This window comes from Phocoena phocoena, chromosome 2 (assembly GCF_963924675.1).
Source record: "Phocoena phocoena chromosome 2, mPhoPho1.1, whole genome shotgun sequence".
NCBI lineage: Eukaryota > Metazoa > Chordata > Mammalia > Artiodactyla > Phocoenidae > Phocoena > Phocoena phocoena.
Window position 1 is genome coordinate 117,602,404 of NC_089220.1, and position 18,259 is coordinate 117,620,662.

The window sequence follows — 18,259 nt, forward strand, 5'->3', positions numbered from 1 at the left end:
TAGTTGTGGCACACAGGCTTAGTTGTTCCGCAGCATGTGGGATCTTCCCGGACCAGGGCTTGAACCCGTGTTCTCTGCATTGGCAGGTGGATTCTTAACCACTGTGCCACCAGGGAAGCCCCATGGGCCAACCTTCTAATTAGCCTTTCCTTTTTTTTTCTTTTTTTTTTTTTGCTGTACGCGGGCCTCTCACTGCTGTGGTCTCTCCCGCCGCGGAGCACAGGCTCCGGATGCGCAGGCCCAGCAGCCGTGGCCCACGGGCCCAGCCGCTCTGCGGCACGCGGGATCCTCCCAGACCGGGGCACGAACCCGCGTCCCCCCCATCGGCAGGCGGACTCCCAACCACTGAGCCACCAGGGAAGCCCTAATTAGCCTTTCTGATTCCTCTCTTGTCTCCTCACAATTCCCTTCACAGCAGCCAGGGTGATCCTTTAAAAATATAAATCAGATCTTGTCACTTAACGTAGAACTCTCTTCACGCTATACTTAGGATACAATTTAAACTCTTTACCGTGCTTTACAAGGTGTGTTATTTGTGTGTTATAGAATCTCATTATTGCCTTCCTTGCATCTTCAAAGCACTCTACCCCTCATTTACTCTGTTCCAGCCTCACTAGTTTTCTTTCCCTTGAACCCAAAGAGTTCTTTCCTGCCTCAGGACTTTGGCTTTTTTTCTATTCCCAGTCGTCACAGGGCTGCCTCCTTCACATCAATCTGCTTTCTCTAAACCTTACTTTTTCAGAGAGGCTTTTCCTCTACCCTAGTTAGTTTGTGTCATTTCATCTCCTCTAGGCAACTAGCTGACATGAGTCTGTTAGGTTACTTGTTTATAGTCTCTTTTCCCCCAGCAGGATATAAACTCCATGGGGACAGGGACCTAGGATAGCTCCTAACAGAAGAAAGGCATTCAACAAATACCTCTGAATGATTAGGTCAAATTCTGGTTCTCAGAACCCCCATACTGTGCCGCTGCTTGAACTCTTGTCAGTCTCCTTAAATACCTCTAAGACAGGACCGCCACAGTGGAATTTGGAGTCAGAACGATCTGGGTATAAATCTCTTCTTTGCTTTTTCCCAGCTGTGTAACCTGCAAGGTGCTTATCAGCTTTGAGTCTTCATTTACGTACTGGATAATGGGTGTAATAGTCCTACTCTATAAGGTTGTAGTACAAATTAAATGATATATATAATTTATATAAAAAGCAGAGCAAAGTGCTTGGCCTATAGTATGTATCTAATTGTTCTTTCCCCTTGAGTCTTCCATAAATTACAGTAGCTAATATTTACTTAGGTGTCTATTCTGTGACAGGTACTAAATACCTTACATGGATTAACTAATCCACATAAAAGTTCTACACAATAGACATTATAAATATCCCTGTTACAGGCTGAGCCACAGAGTGGTTTAAGCAATTTGCCTAAGGTCACACAAGTAGAAAACCACAGAGCCCAAACTTGAACCCAGCTGTTCAATCCAATTTAAGAGGGAGTGAAACAGTCATTGATTATCTTTATTGTGACCCTACAGTAAGAAGTACATTTCACATTGTAACCCATCACATGTGTCTGTTCTGAAGTGGAAACAAGTTTTCACAAAATAATATTTACCCTTACTATATGGAATGCATTCTGATCGTTTCTCTTCAATTTAATTAAAAAATGTTATTGACCAACTTATTGATTTAATGTCCCCTTAATGAGTCAAAACCATACTTTGAAAAAGTATTGTCTAAATTACAATAATCCAACTACTCTTACCTTCCAGTTACCTCAACTTCTACTAGAAAAACTCTGATAGTTATCAGTCTAGACTTTTATATTTCATTTACATTTCAGATAAAGTTCTTATTAGTTAAGATGCTGATCTCCTAAGACTCAGATGTGCTCCCCATGCAAACTCTCTGGCAATTATGGAAAAACCAGCTCTTGTCGGATGAGATTCAAGCAATTCTTTCAAAATTATTTACCACTATTAAAATTCAATACAAGCTGTCCTGTGTTAGAACAATTGATGCAGATGTCTGTCTTTCCCACTAGACTGTCACGCCAAGGGCAGAAACATGTTTTATAAATACTCTTATGGTCCCAAATAGTGAACTGACATGCAATGGAGAACACAGCAGCTGATTATAAAGAACTGGCTCTCAAGTGTCAGGTGGTGTTTGAGACTCAGACAAAAGACTACTTCTATACCCACCGTCTTATATATTATCTAAACATCTAAGGCATCTTCTTTACCAACCCAGTGTTGTAGGTGGTTTACAAAAATCCTTCTATCTGGACAATTTGCATTGACCCTGCTCTTAATTTCCCAAAGCCATCCCTATCTCATGGCTCCTTCTCCTTCCTGCATTTTTCTAGGCTAACAGAGCTTACATTTATGCTTCTGGCAGAAGTTTCTCCCTATAGACCACATTCCCATGAAAACTAAACTGAAATGGCTTCTGGGTGAGAGGAAGTACATTAACATTTTTCAGTTGACCTTTGTAACTCTTGATCCTCATCTTTTTTGTGAGTTGGTGTATGAGCTAGTGTTTATTTCTATAGATATTATAAAATATATTTCTGAGCACAGGCTATGTATCAAAAGGCAAATAAATAAAACAAAGAAAAGGCCCTTGGAACCCTCAGTTGCAAGGCAGGAAATTTAGAGGGCAGGAGGTAGCTATGAGCTTTTCCGCCAAGCAATACTTCAATTTCTCCACCCTCAGGGAAAGATTATCCTGTTGTTGTTTTAATCCAGCAGATGCTGAGCAGTTAGAGAAAGGGAACAAACAACTGGGGGAGATATTGCCACCTGTTTATGTTGACTTTTACCAAACAAGACTGGCCACCAGTGTTGAGGGTAAGGGAGGAGCTAAGGTGGGAACAGGAAATGCTAACTCAAGTTGTCAGCTTTCTGACTGTTTAAGGGGGAAAAAGGTGCCAAGGAAGTACGTGGTCATTCTCGATAGCCAAGAGGCAAAGGCAGGATGATGCATCTTGTTTACTAATATAGCAGGGCTGGCCTTAGTGTATGCATGGAGTCACACATGTGAGTCATGAAATTAACTGAGCTGCCTATTCTGTATTTATTTTCTCCTTCCTTACTGACTAAAACCTGTATATTATTGGGGGCAGTAATGTCCAAGGAAAGATGAGATTCCTCTGCCTTCCATATAGCTAGCTGTTGTCACGTGACTGTGTTCTGGAAGTTGAGTGTGGCTTCCAGGAAGGCTCTTTAAAGGGTGCTGACTCAGCTGAGTTTGCCCGTTTTGTCCTTGCCGGTTTTTTCTTTATGCTGCCAGGAATTTCAAATGACGGCTGATGGTCAAGTGGCTATTTTGGACCTTGAGGTGACCCTGAGAAAGGAACCATATTGTGGTGCAGACAGGAGCCTCTATATTGGTCTTGGACTGCCTACCTTTGGAATACTTTTCAGTGAGCGAGATAAGTTTCTTATTCAAGCTTTTGCTGATTTGAGTTTCTGTTAAATGTAGTCAAGCCTGATCCTAACTGAGTTACCTCAACAATTCTTCGCATTCATGTAACAGAGTCTTCATATCCTCCAAGGCATGGTCGATTCTGTTACCTGATTCTATCTTTCTAACAAGTGTAAGAGAGCTGAGGCATGTCAGATGAGAAAACTGAAGCTGGAACAAAGCAAGTCTCACCCAATGCCACACAACTAGCTACTTGGAGAGCTGCAGGGTTTGGAAGCCAGGTGAGCTCACCCCTAGGATTTTAAAAGCATGGTGGAAGTAGGTGACAAATTTCCTTTAAAAATGATTCTGATTGGTGAAGTAGTGGTTATTTTTAAAAGCAAGCATTTAAGGACAATTTATCTCTTCAGTCAAAAGGAAGTCAAAAGTCTCCTATCAAGGGGACTGAAGTCACTGACTTTAAGAACATCAGACTTCCAAGTTGCCTCCAGAATACTACTGCTACATTAAAATGAATTATAACTCATTGTATTCTTACAACATACATTAAGAGAGCCGAATTCTCAAACAGGCTAGGACACATTTTGAATAAGCAATTAGTAAAATGAATGTGTTACTGCTTTAAAAGCATAACAGACTTGATGATTAATGTAGAGTTGACAAAGTCTTTACGATGAAAAGGCAATGCAGGTAAAAACTGAATCGGGTGGATTCAACACAGAAAAGTTTTAATGAGGCAAATGTCAAGCAAGCATATAGACTTCTTAAAAAACAAAGAAAATCTAAAAGTTTAATTACAAAAACACTTGTACAGAAAACTTGGCATTTCAACAGTTTCAAACACATGTACACACATTTTCTTCTAAAATTTTATTTTGTCAGAAATAAAACACTTTGTCTCATTTTCCTCAGCTGCTCCTTGTGTTTCAATAAAAAGAAAGAAATCTGTAACACTGAATAGGCAACAACTTATTTCTTGAGAAGAACATGTAAGTGCAATAACATCTACAAGTTTACTGGGAAATATGAATTAGGTATCATGTTAGCCTGTGACCTCATTTAGTACCTCCTGGCTGGGCACAGAGGAGAGAGGAGGTGACGCAGACCTGCTTGTTTTGTGGCAGCTGAATCCCAGCCACCAGTGAGTCAGGTGTGTCGCTGCTAGGAGGGCCAGCCAGCATGTCAAAAGCAGGCTGTTATTTTGTGAAAATGATTTCAGACTGTAGGCTTTCTCGAGATCTCGTGCTTTCCTGAATATGCAGATGTCTCAAGCCAATGTCAGGTATCCTAGCTAGACTCAGGAGAACGATGATCTTTGGACCAGCTTACAGCCTTTCCTGGTCTACGGCACTGCTAAGAACGCTGTGCAAAACTGACACAAAGGAGAAACAGAGAGTAGGAGGAAGAAAGGAGAGAAAGTATTTGGCAGAAGGCAGACACAAACTTCCAGAACCGGCTTGGATGTCCTGCCACAGACAGTGCATTCCAGCTTGGACTGAGCAGGCAGGGAGTCTGAAAGAAGTCACAGGAATGGCAGGTGAGAGCAGGAAAACAGGAAAATAGAGAAGAGCAGGTGAGCTGGCTAGGTTTACAGAGATAGATAATGATGGGCTCTTATTCTAAAAGCCTGCCAAGTGGTGATACATGGGCTTCGGTACATGGAAATTTGATGTGTGTTCGTATCAGAATTTTCAAAAAGGTTTTTTTTTGTTGTTTTATTTCCTTTGGGTTAAGAAAATCAGGGGAGGAGATGCTGAGAAGACAGGATGAGGCAGCAACATGACGGGGGTTTCTGCCTTGCACCCTGGCCTGTGAGCATATTGTGAGGGGGCCACACTTCCACCCGCCTTCGGTGGTGTGGTGCCTAGACAATGGGCTCAGCATGCCCTGCTTTGGCTCCAAAGATCTCAGCTGCAACCATCAGCCTTGTGCTCCAGAGCATCCAAACACGACACAACAAAACCAAACCCTGAGGTGAGAAACAGAAACCCTTCTTCCCTTTTGGTGTTTAAAAAAAAAAAAAAAAAAAAAAAATCACTTACTAATTAAGCAGGGAGAAGGAAGGGAAGCCTGTCCTTTTGACACAGACTCCGCAGTTATGATTACAGAAGGAAGACAAAGGACATGAGAATTCCCCCGTGTCCTTCTCCATCAGCTGGAGGCTATTCTGAATGGCATTTCCACCCATCCGTATCCATGAATCGGTACACCTCAAGTAGACAGGGATTCTCTCTGTTTTCACTTATGATAAACTTTAGGATTTTTTTCAATACCAAATGAGAAACTACTTTTCTCGTTCTGTCCTGTTTACCAATGACCTTTTCCTCAGCAAAAATATTCCACAAGTCACTGCCAACAGATGGGAACAGAAGAGCCTTGCTGGGGCTGGGACGCAGGGCATGTGCACGAGCAATGCTCAGAAAAGAGCAGGCAGTACCAAGGAGGAAGGAAAGAGCATTCTCCTTCAGGGCAGCAACCACAAAGCCTCCACGAGGGCTGGCACCCACTGAGCGCTGTGTGGGATGCGAAACACAGCCTCACTCCACAGGACACTGTCAACAAGAAGCTCCTTTCTTTGGAGTCACAGCAGGATGATGATGGGAGAAGACTGGGCCTGTTCAATGAGAGAAACTCTCCTTCAGAACCCTGCTGAGCAACAAAGCCAAGAGGTCAGAAAATGGAGATGTCTAGCTTGGTGGGGGTGAAGGAAATAAAAAAATAACCCCCGAAAGCATTAAGAAAAAGTGACAGCTAGGTAGGAAAACCACTGATAAAACCACAGAGCCACTGATAAAAGAGTCCAATCTGAATGAAGCAGAACAATAAGAAGGCTTCCTTTCTGCTGCAGAAGATGCCAATCTCAGGGGCGCCTGGTCAGCAGTATATATGCAGACCCACTTCAACAGAAATAGAAATGATAGGAAACTGAAGACTCGGGAGAGTGGCTGTACACGGTCAAAGCTTCACGAAGACGATTCCATAGGACGTTCACATACATGTTCCTTTTGTTGCTCCCTCATATGGCTTCCTGGGGTGAAGGCATTTAACTCAACTGACAGTTCCTTCACAAGCAGAGTAATCTGTACCTCCCTCTCTGCCTCCACTCAGTTCAAATTTCCATGGATGGCTTCTCATTCCAAACAAGTAAAACCACTTACAGAACATCTTGGAGCTCTAAGACCTGTAGAATTGGGAGAAAAAAAAAAAGGATACCAAAACGTAAGCACAGATCAGAAAGGGTTAGGGCTATGGGTTAAAATAATGTTTTGCTCTATTTTCAAAAGGGTTAAAGTACGTGGAACCTAGAAGAATGGTATAGATGTTCTTATTTACAAAGCAGAAATAGGGACACAGACGTAGAGAACAAACATATGGATACCAAGGGGGAGGGGGGTGTGGGAGGAACTGGGAGATTGGGATCGACATATATACACTCTTGATACTATGTATAAAATAGATGACTAATGAGAACTGACTGTAGAGCACAGGGAGCTCTACTCAGTGCTCTGTGGTGACCTAAATGGGAAGGAAATCCAAAAAAGAGGGGATATGTATATAATATGGCTGATTCACTTTGCTTTACAGCAGAAACTAACACAACATTGTAAAGCAACTGTACTCCAGTTAAAATTAATAAAAAAATAAAATTAAATAAAATGGAAAAAAGAAAAACTTCATGGAGTTGTGGCAAGGAGTCAATGAGCCAGCACACGTAAAGTACTCAGGATGTGCCAGCATGTGTAAATGCTCACAGTGTTGTTTATTATTATTATTATGCAGAATAAACACCCAGTGCTACGTGGCCAAAAAAAAAAAAGGGTTACGGTGAGTAGCAGGGTGTATGTAAACTAAAGAGCTCATAAAGCTGCAAGCAACCAACCTCACTGAGGCATTTTAGACAACATTTCAATGAAAAATGTGGCCCTGCTCCAGCTCAGCCACAATGGGGAGGTTGGAAAATTGCCAGCCGAACACAGAAAAGCAAGTATCAGGGACAAATCTGATGATGAAAAATTAGTACTTTACTTTAGTCCTGGTCAATCAAAACCAATCTTCTTCAAGTATAAATCTAAGGCCCTCTGCATGGATAGGGATGTACTGTGTACATAAGATGAATACATTTTTACATTGATAAAAAGGCAATCACATATATATATATTTTTCCAATCCTCCAACAGGCAAATATTTATCACTTGGTTCAACTGAAATCAAGCAACATATGGCTTTTGATAGTTTATATACAGTAGTCATCTGTCAATATGAAATCACCTCCATGACTTCCTCCCAGCTCCACTTTTTCTAAGTACAAGTCAGCCACAAAGAAAGATGACAGCTGGGGTAATTCTTCCATGGTATAACTATAAAAATAATTATAAAATGGCTGACCAAAATTTTATAACATTATAATTGCTGGATTGTAATTTTTTCCTAATTACCTCCCATTTATCTTAATGCTCATTCTAAGATTTTTTTTAGTGCTTTCCCCTTACACCCATCCCTACCTCCTTGTATCAATGTTTTAGAAACCCCACTGAGTTTAGATACATGTGTTCTAGTTTTGGATTCTGCACCCACATACTCAGGTATTTTCAGGCAAGAGATTCTGCCTCTTTGGGACTCAGTTTCTTCATATGTAAAATAATGGGATTTCTAAACACCCCTTCCAGCTCTAATATGCTCCTCTAAAGCTGGAGACCATTAGCTTCCTTTCACTCACTGGGTCCTGACAATGGAAGAAACCTTTGCCAAGCTCATGTCAGAGTAATTAATTGCACCATGAATGCTGGGGACATCAGGCCTAGCTGTCTGTACATATTTGTATAATGAGGGCAAGCTAGGTTAATCACAGTCTTTATAATTGTTTCATTTGACAGTTTCAGAGGGTACGGAGAACTATCCATTCTTAGTTATGTTTATATGGCTAGATTGTAAGAATCTGTGGTAATAAAACGGTTCACATTTTCAGGTACTGTTTCTTTCAAGGGCAAAATATTTGTAGGTTAAAATCAAGAATAATCATCACATTCTAGGTTTTCAAAGACACCTTGGAAAGCAGATACTACAGTTTATATCCTTAAGATAGATAAAGCTTTAGGAGAGTCTTACTGGCCAAATGCTCAAAATGGAAAACCATTTTTGGCTCAGAACTTGCAATAACTGCCCTATACCTATGTGAGGAGACAACACGTTATCAATTACTGTGTTCTTTCACAATCCTCCACACTGTTTCTCCCAGCTCTCTCATTTCAAGCCTACAAGAGTGTTAATTGAAAACACTGTGTGAAAATGAGAAAGATGACGAGCTCCTAAAAATCCCAAGCCTAGATTTACAAGCTGTTCCCTTCACAAACAGCAGCAGTAATGCCATTTCTTTATTCTGCAGGGAGTCCAGCCATCTCTTAGAAGTATGGTCTGTTCCATCTGGCTACTCACTAGAAGGACAGTAATCCTTTCCCCATCAGAGCACGGCTGAGGCTAAAGTATAATAAATTGCCTTGTACAGTTACTATTTGAGGGCTTGGACAAGAAGGATAAAGACTACTGCTTTTGTCTATGCTGCCAGATGTGGCCTCATTAGATAAAGAATCATGGGTTTTATTTATTCTTGCACATGTTGCTCAAGGTCCAGACCATGTTAGAATGTTAGTATGTATATGAGTGTGCTCATGTACCTGCAAGACAAATAAATAAGGATCCAAGCCCATGACCAGCCATTCTAAGGAGCATATCCTGCTATCCACTCTTGTTTTAGTATTCATATATGGCCACTCATTGTATGGTCCAACCCCAAGATTTCCACACAGTTTATATGTCTGCAGGTATGGAACAATTTAACTGACAGACCAAAGGGCTGTCAATTTTGTGGAATGACATACTAAAGGGTACCCTATCTCTACAGGAATTTGAGTGATGATACCTGATGACTGACCATTAGTACCACAAAGTTTATATAAGCAGATCCCTTTGGGAAATGTACTTTTTTCTCTTCTAAAAGGATGCAACACATACTACTAGTCATTTGTTGAATATGTTTTTAAAAAGCTTATTTTCTCTTTTCTCTCTTTCTACTTATTGAGAGTTCATTTATTTTTTAATATATTTAATCAAGGCATTAACTGTTTCACTGTAAGGTTAGTCCACATTAACATTTAACATACTACAGTTACTCTGATATTGAGTGATAAATGAAAAGCTTCTTACTTATAGAGTCTCATACACATACAATGTCTCACTGACTATTGTAAATTATCATTAACTTTACAGGGGAAAGGAAGCTTAGCAATTAAGTGATATTTATTTTGTTCTATGTGTTGTTTTCTCTAAATTTCTCACTCACCCTTCAAAGCTCTTTGGGAAACTAATACCTGAGAATACAGCTCATAAGTGACAAAGCTAGAACTGAGGTCCAGCCACAAAAATCACGCTCTTTCCATTAAGCCATGTGGAGGCATGCATGAAGAAAAACTATCTTGATTCAGTTTTCCAACACTATTTACTACATTTAGCAACCATGCAACAGGAATCTTAATCAAGTCTCCAACTCACTTATTCAATGTAATTCCAGGGTTTTACTAGTATTGATAAAGTCTAATGCCATTGTATTTTTGATGACACGTTGGCACGTACGAATCATGTCAGTGAGCACTCACCATTCCCTAACGATCAAGCCTGTTCACAACTTCTCGAACTGTAGCTATGAAGTTTTCATTGTCTTGGGGATTAGCTAAAATAATACTGTGCAGTCTGTTCATATATGAGTCGATAGTGTCCACTGTAGGTGTCTCTCCACTTCCTGAAGTGAGATAAGAAGAGAAAGTAAGAAAATCCTCCCATTCAGTTCAACCATAACACAGATCAGTGATTCCACAGCAAAAGAAACTTGACTCTAATGTGGTCTGCTCCATAGAGAAGATTTTATTTTCAGAGAGACTTTTAGACCTCAAAGAAATGAAATTAATCCACATACTCTAAATAAACAGATGGACTATATAATTGCTGTGCAGTATATAGGTGTAGCTGCATAGCACAAAAGGTTAAAGACTCTCCCAGCTCTGCTGTAACTATTTCCAAAATGAAAGCGTATATAAGAAATACTATGGGCTTCCCTGGTGGCGCAGTGGTTGAGAGTCCGCCTGCTGATGCGGGGGACACAGGTTTGTGCCCCGGTCCGGGAGGATCCCACGTGCCGTGGAGTGGCTGGGCCCGTGGGCCATGGCCACTGGGCCTGCGCGTCCGGAGCCTGTGCTCCGCGGCGGGAGAGGCCGCAGCAGTGAGAGGCCCGCGTACCGCAAAAAAAAAAAGAAAAAAAGAAATACTAGTATTTATTTTCCTTTTCCTTCCCATTAAGACAATATTACAAAGCAAGCAAATATACATCAGAAAAATGCTCTGGGGGGATGGGTGAGTTGGGGGAGGGGATCAAGAAATAAAAACTTCTAGTTATAAATTAAGTCATGGGGATGTAATGTACAGCATGGTGACTGTAGTCAATAATATTGTACTACATGTTTGACAGTTGCCAAGAAAGTATATCTTAAAAGTTCTCATCACAAGAAAAAATTTTTTTGGTATCTCTGTATGGTGATGCATGGTACTAGATTGTGGTGATCATTTCACAGTGTATACAGATAGTGAATCATTACGTTGTACACCTGAAACTAACACAATGTTATATGTCAATTACACCACAATTTAAAAAACAAAAAAAAGCGCTCCGCTCAGGACTTTAATATTACTCAGTTTCCACTGTTCAGAATATCAAATTAAGCTTAATAGAAAGTAGACTGTATGAAAATATAACTGAAGAAAAATTTAACTGAGCAGAGAGCCTGAAATTCTGGATGAGTTTAACCAATACTGAGATTGTATTACATGGCCCACAAAAACCTCTGAGTTTACTGATTTTCCTCTGGAGGTGAGACTTCAGCCTCACCACACCAGTACCAACATGAACAGCACCTCCCCCCACCCCTGCCACTTTACAGGGCTCAGCTAGGGATGACATTACCAGGCAAGGGCATGCTGGCGAAGCTGCTTGTCAACACCTGCCGCAGGGTCTCCAGGTGCTGCTGTAAGACGGTGTTGCGGCTCCGCTCCTGGATCACGTCCACCTCCAGCTTCTCCACCGCTGTGCGCATGCTCTCCACGTGCTTTTGCAGGGCTGCGTTCCTTTCCTCAAACTCCATGTTGGATTTTCGAAGCTGACGGAGCTCTGCCTCCCGAGCTGAGGACAAAACCCCGACAAAACACAGGTAATACCAGCCTCTCTGAGGAGTCCCGATGACTCTTACAGGAAGTCTTGCTTAGCTGTCTCTAATTAGCTACCCCTCCTCATGTCCCTATTCTCATTATGGCCTTCCAGATAGCAATTTCAGCAGGAAAACGCCTGGCTCCCCAGAGTTATTTTAATTCTTAAAGCTGGTCATATTCTATACTTAAGATTGTAAGGAACAGCTGTAATTCCCAGTATTTGTTTGTTTGTTTGATTTTTTAAAGATGTGCAATGATAAGCCTGAGGGGTTCCACAGGGGGATCCTGGGAGACTGGGCAAGCACAGCTGTGGGTCCACATCTTTACTGCAGTGGGGTCAGCTTTACTCATATTTATTTTATATTTTGGACATCCATGTAAGCTTTCATTTGTACAAAGGGTTCTAGGCTAAGAGCCTGAAAGCAATTGAATTAGTGATGTATATTTATTTCCTCTGATCCAGAGACTAAAGCAGCTTTGACAACACTGGCTCAGCTGTCCTCCACGGGTCTCTGAGTAGCTGCTTTTAATACAGAGTGAAATGGAAGCAGTTTTCTTCTTCCAGACCAGTCCCAGGGTCTGGAATATCACTACCGTTGCTTTTCAGCAATGAATTCCTCCCGACAACTAAATCCCCTGTCATAGACCTGAGTAACACAAAACGATCCTTTGGTAATCACCTTTGCTGTGGTTCAGGAATTCCTCTGTAAATATAGGGATGTCAAAAACAGACCGCTCCTTTACCTCTGCTTCTTTCTGTGAATCAAGAGTAACAAAATAGTTAATTCTTAAACAGAAGCTAAATTAAACAGTAGTGCCTAAAGGCACAATGGTCATGTTTTCCTTAAAGAAATAGTAGGATGAGCAGGAATCAGTCTAGGTGGGGCTGTGAGGAAAATGTATTCACCTTTTCTTTGGAACCAAACTTTCATAGAGCTCAAGCAGGTCAAACATTCAGATCTCTCAGGTGACAACTGCTGTGCAATGAGAAACCTTAAAACAAACCTACATAAACTTCCCTAATGGAGATTTTGGAAACCATTTCTTAGCTCTGTGCTTTGAATAGTCAACAGTATACAGTGGAGAAAGTGGTTGAGGTAGGAATATAGAAAGAGAATTTCTAGGTTTTTTTTCTGTTGCTTCTGTTGGTTATATACATAAAGTGCTTTTTATACATAAAGTGCTTTATATACATAAAGCACTTTATATACATGTATATACATTTATGTATATACACTTTGTATACATAAAGTGTTCTCTGAGATAGGATTATGCAATCTAAATTTGCAGAGTGGACAATAAGAATTTTAAGCAGAGATCTGCCAGCCATGAGCAATAATAATGGTATTCCACTGGGATTTCTACTTTTACTTCTACTTATTTACAAGGGCAGCCTATAGTTGGGGATCTTTTAGACTTTCTTCAGACACAGGAAAAACAAACAAACAAAACCAAAAATCCAGAAATAACTGGGCTCTAAGTATGAAAATCCCAAGGATTATGTGAGATAGAAAAGAATAATAAACCTAAAATGAATTCACCAATAAGCCATTAAAAATAAAAGTCTCACAAAACCACTGCAAAATATATTCCACAATGATCCTTGTGAATAAAGTCAATATTTCAAAATGCTTTGTCTGCAGTTTCTACAATGAATTTGAAAGCATTAAGAACATAAATTATAAGTGTCTTGGCAGTATTTAAAATCTTGCATAATATAAGATGGTAAAGAGAACAGTAGGAAATGAGTACTGAAGAAATTGATAGTGAAATCTGAAGATTCCAAAACCTTTATAACATAAAGAACAGTTTAAAAAATCTAGAAATCATTCCTATAGAAACACATTTAATGCCAGAGATAGAATGTATCTTTCCTACTTTTGCCACCACTAGTCTTTTATCTTTGAACACAAATATGATTTGGGGCCCAGTAGAAAGGTTAAACACTTAACAGCCTATGAGGGAATTCTGACAGCCAAGATCCTGTTTTCATACTGGTGTCTGCCTCCTTAGGGGTCAGGGCTGTGCTGTGTAAGCTGCCTGCCAATGGCATCTGATCAAGAGAGACGTCTAAGATGGAAGTCTGAAAAACAATGTATTTACCTGAAGACACTTTCACAGCACTTAATTTTTACCCTATCTTTTACCTCTTAAAGAAAGAAAGTGAAGTTTTTCAGAACAATTTAAAAACAAACAACAAGATTACCACTGAAAGCCCCAGTTTCAACATGCAAAGCTCTACCTCTAGCCAGCTCTTGGTGGATTTCAAAGAGAACTAATGTATGGACAAGAAAGGCTGGTTCCAGAAGGTATCTTAGGCATATTTCTCAGTGACTATCTCTCTACTCTGCTGGCTTACCATATTCTTTAACTCTGTTACTATACAAGACATAACAGATATAAGTGTAAGTCCATAAATGACTTAGGATAAGGCCTTATGATTTTATCATCCCATCTTGTTCAGTCTCTTAGTTAACTGCATAGGCTTATATGAGATCAGTTTACCTAGCCACAGGTCTGAATATCTGCCAGTCAGATGGGTAGGTGGGGATGCTTGGCTCCCATTACCATGGTACCGAGAGCCCTCTCCAAGGCCTAGATTCTGCTCAGATGGGTAATTCTGCTCTCTTCCCTGCCAAAGCAGTCCAAACCAAACCAGGCTAACTACATAAGGGCAGAGGACAGCACCACATAGGTGCATTAACACACTGCCTTTTGGTATAGATTCTTAGAGTGCAAAGAAAGAAACACCAAAGCAATTAAATGAAACTGTTCAGTCTCTGAGAGGCAACAGAGAATTCTACTTAACTGAAGAGTGGTCATAAAAACCATCAGCACTCTTCCATTACTGAGTACATTACTTGGCATTGGAGAGGATCCTCTTGGGGGCTCAGATATACTTAAGCTGCTCCAAGGGTCACTCAAGGGATTAAAATCATAAGGATTTCATTACCTCTTCATTGAAAGGGTCTAATTTGTTCAGGCTGAGTGTCATTTTGTCATTTCCCATAAATTAAAGGAGAAACAAAATTATTGTTTCTATCTTAGTCCTCACATGAGATTTAGACACTTTCTTGAGAGTAACACTAGCTGACTCCTGGGTCTAGCAGGCTGGCTTTTGATTTGAGAGGAGCGAGAATACTCTTCACTTTGGTTTTCATTCTATATATTGAGTGGAGGGTAAGAGAACAGAGGCCTTTTGAACTGAAACTATTTTGCTGTGATCTAGGCTCAGGGCCAGAAATTCATAGAGAGTGATATGCTTCTCTCAAGTGCCCTTTACCTTAAGGAATGCTCTTAACATTGTGTACCAGGCTTAAGTGCCCCACTGCTATGCAGAATGGCTTGAATGGCTTTCAGGTCAGCATTTCTTTGGCTCTAATATGCTCTCCAGTAACTGCCTTGGCAACAATGTCTTAGGAATCTAAGTTCCATTAGGGAATACAATAGGTTTCTTTACTACATACACACAAATCAAATCGTTTCTGTCTCAAGTGGCAACAAATTTTGCTGACATCACAGGCAACCTGGCCCATTTTAACTTGCAACGCTGTTTATTCCATATAACGTGGCAGGTGCTGCCAGGACTGCTAAATAAGATGGGGCTACAGAGGCCTGGCTTTCAGTCACAATTCTGCCTCTAATTAATTCAATAAGTGACTCTGGGAAGTTCTTTCCTGTCTCAGGCAAGTCATTTTCCTCACTGGCAAAATGAGGGGGTCAGTCGAGAGGATTTCTGAGGTCTTAGTAGTTTTGAAGTGAGCTCGAAGACTATTTTATGGCATTTGCCATTTTATTCCTAATAGGATAAGTAAAGGGAAATAAGCATGTTTTTAGAAACTGTGATGTTTTAGGCACTTTGCAAGGTACTTGCTCTTTTAATAACTTCCTCATAACTCTGCTCAAGCCATTTTACATATATATATATATATATATATATATATATATATATATGAATATAAATATATCTGAAGTGCCCCACAAAACCTGGGTCATCTTTAAGGTCTGATTCAGTTCCTCCTTTCCATGGGGGCTTCTGTGGCTCCTTTTGTTTTCCACTTGTAGTGTTTTCTTATTTTTCTTAACTCTTATTATACTCTAGGAGGTTATGTGTAAATATGTTTAACAATTGTCAAAGAGGTTTTTTTTTTATTGCAACTCTTTTGAAATTACCTAGTTTAGTAAGATATTATTCAATAAAAACTGATAAAGTGGGGGACACTAATTGGGTCAACAACCTTACTAAGAGAGCTTTATCCTGATGTGGGCATACAACAGATTTATAGACCCTACTGTACACACATTTGAGAAATTACTGCTGGCTCTCCACCTACTCCCTCCTTTTCTGTGTTCACATGAGTCTAATCCTGAAACAGGGGAATCACACAGAGACTTATTCCTTTTCATATATCATAGAAATTCATATCATACTAAATAATGTATTTAAAAAAACCTTCATTTCTCAAATCAGTAGCAGCAGCTTCTATGACTAAGTCTACTAAATCTTTTCTGATGGCAACTATTAACTTTATGAGAGGCAAAAATGCCACATATGGTTTGGGCAGTAAAATCCATAGTGATGAAAGGAGTCAGTCATTGACTAGAAAATGTGAGCTCTAATATTTTAGATTACTGTTCATACTCTCTTTTGTAACCATTAAGGACAGAGAAGCTATAATAGGGAAAAAAAGAAGTTTGGTAATTTAATGATATTTAATGATATTGGTGGGTTGGGCACACAAAGGAAGGAGAAATAAGTAATTATATAAGTATTTGGCAATATGGAAAGCTTGCAACACTATTCAATTATGATTTAAAATATATAGTGTACATACAGTTTCTCAAGCAAAAAAAAAATAAGATTTCATCCTAATTGAAACACAGAGATGTCATATATAACTACATTTATATAGGATTTATATGAATAATAAAATGCTAATATTTACTATGCTTCTCACTTTCTAATTCATGGATGGTAATAAATCTATTTGACTTGTGAATCTAAAAGTGTTCTCTATGTTTTGAAGGTCACCAATATCAAATTAGGTATGAGAACTACAACTCCAAGATAAATACATTATTATTTTGAAGAAATGATTTCTTTGATTTAATAAAAAACCCAATACATACAAAAGAGTATATCAGAAAATTCTTTTTGTGTAAATATCCACTGTTATTTCAACAAATGGGTTTTGTATAGAAACAAATAAGTATTTATGGAAGAACTCTTCCATGCAAGGGCATCATGCTAGATGGGATGGGTACAATATGGAACTAGACCATGCATGCCTTCAAAGAGATTATAATCCAAGCGTGTTAATAACAGAAGCACTTGAGTAACTCTGGCACCTTAGCCAGATCAGCTAAGTGTGTAAGAGTAATATAGAGAGCTGTGAGGTTTAAAAGAAGTTGGAGGAAACAGGAAAAGCTTGAAGGAGGAAATAGGACTTGAAATAGGGTTTGATGGATGACTAGAATTTAGAGGCAAAATTGGATGATGGGAGAGGGTAACAGAAAAAATGAGTGAGGGAAAGAAAGTATTCGGCACCTGGAGGACAGTGAGTATTAAAGGTTTTTAAGTACATAAGATATATATGGGAAATATGGGAGTTAAGGTATTTGGAAAGGGAAATAGGGGCTTAATTACAGAAAACCCTGATTGCTGAGTTTGAATGTGATTTGGTAAGCAATGAGGAGTCATTGAGCATTTTCATGCATGAAATTACCACAAATTTTATTTTCTTAGAACCATATATTAATCATAGGCTACATATATATATTTAAAGCTCTCTATGCAGCAGAGCCAACACACACAGGCCTCAGTCCTATACAGGAACACAGGTCTAAATCCTATTGCTGAGACTGAACCAATGGAGGGGAAAAGGCCAGTAAACAAATATGCACCAGTGAGGAAAGTAGGCATAGTAATCAAGATAATGTCACTTGTGGTCTGTAGATGCTGTAAGTTGAATAGTTCATTTTAACTAAATACTGGATTCCCTAAATAACAACTTTTTGAGAGTCAGAATATAGTATCTGATGATGATAAACTATGGTCAAGTTATAGCTTTTAGTTGGTCCTCATTTCTATACCTCACTCCAAATTCCAGCCATCTTCAGCATTTAAAGCCAATAAAATTCTTGGACCATAAGAAAGGACTAGAGTTAGGGGCTTTAATTCAAGGAGAGACTCATGACATAAGTGTCTGCCATATGCTAAGAGTCCTTGAGCTAAAGGCAACTAACCCAATCCTAATTACAGGATAGGAAATACTCTGCCATTCATTAAAAAACAGTCCAATAGCATTTCAAATAGCATCATTATTATATACATATATCACACACACACACACACACACACACACACACACACACACGCACGCTATGTAGACGCTATGTAGACAGAAAGTTAATTACCTCATGATCATGAGTGGCCTGTCGGGCTGCATCTAAAAATATGATAGAATAAGAACATTAAGCTGAAAAACAAAACAGAATAACAAAACCTAAGGAAATGACTATGCTAAGCTACAAAAACTGCTGGTATATGTGGGCTCTCAAAACATATCATATTTTCTCTGATAGCT

The 18,259-nt window shown here is 39.6% G+C and overlaps 1 protein-coding gene across 2 annotated transcripts in view; it reads right to left on the reverse strand.

Annotated features, from left to right (window-relative positions):
- Positions 1 to 4,129: 4,129 nt before the first annotated feature.
- HMG20A (high mobility group 20A) overlaps positions 4,130 to 18,259 on the reverse strand; it is a 69,453-nt gene continuing 55,323 nt past the window's right edge. For both annotated transcript variants that reach the window (XM_065871321.1, XM_065871320.1), the window contains 5 exons: positions 18,090 to 18,121; positions 12,353 to 12,428; positions 11,431 to 11,646; positions 10,073 to 10,215; positions 4,130 to 6,603 (listed from right to left, as the gene is read on the reverse strand). In XM_065871321.1, coding sequence (XP_065727393.1) covers positions 10,079 to 10,215; positions 11,431 to 11,646; positions 12,353 to 12,428; positions 18,090 to 18,121 — 461 coding nt within the window. In that variant the 3' untranslated portion in view covers positions 4,130 to 6,603; positions 10,073 to 10,078. The remainder of the gene's footprint in view (positions 6,604 to 10,072; positions 10,216 to 11,430; positions 11,647 to 12,352; positions 12,429 to 18,089; positions 18,122 to 18,259) is intronic.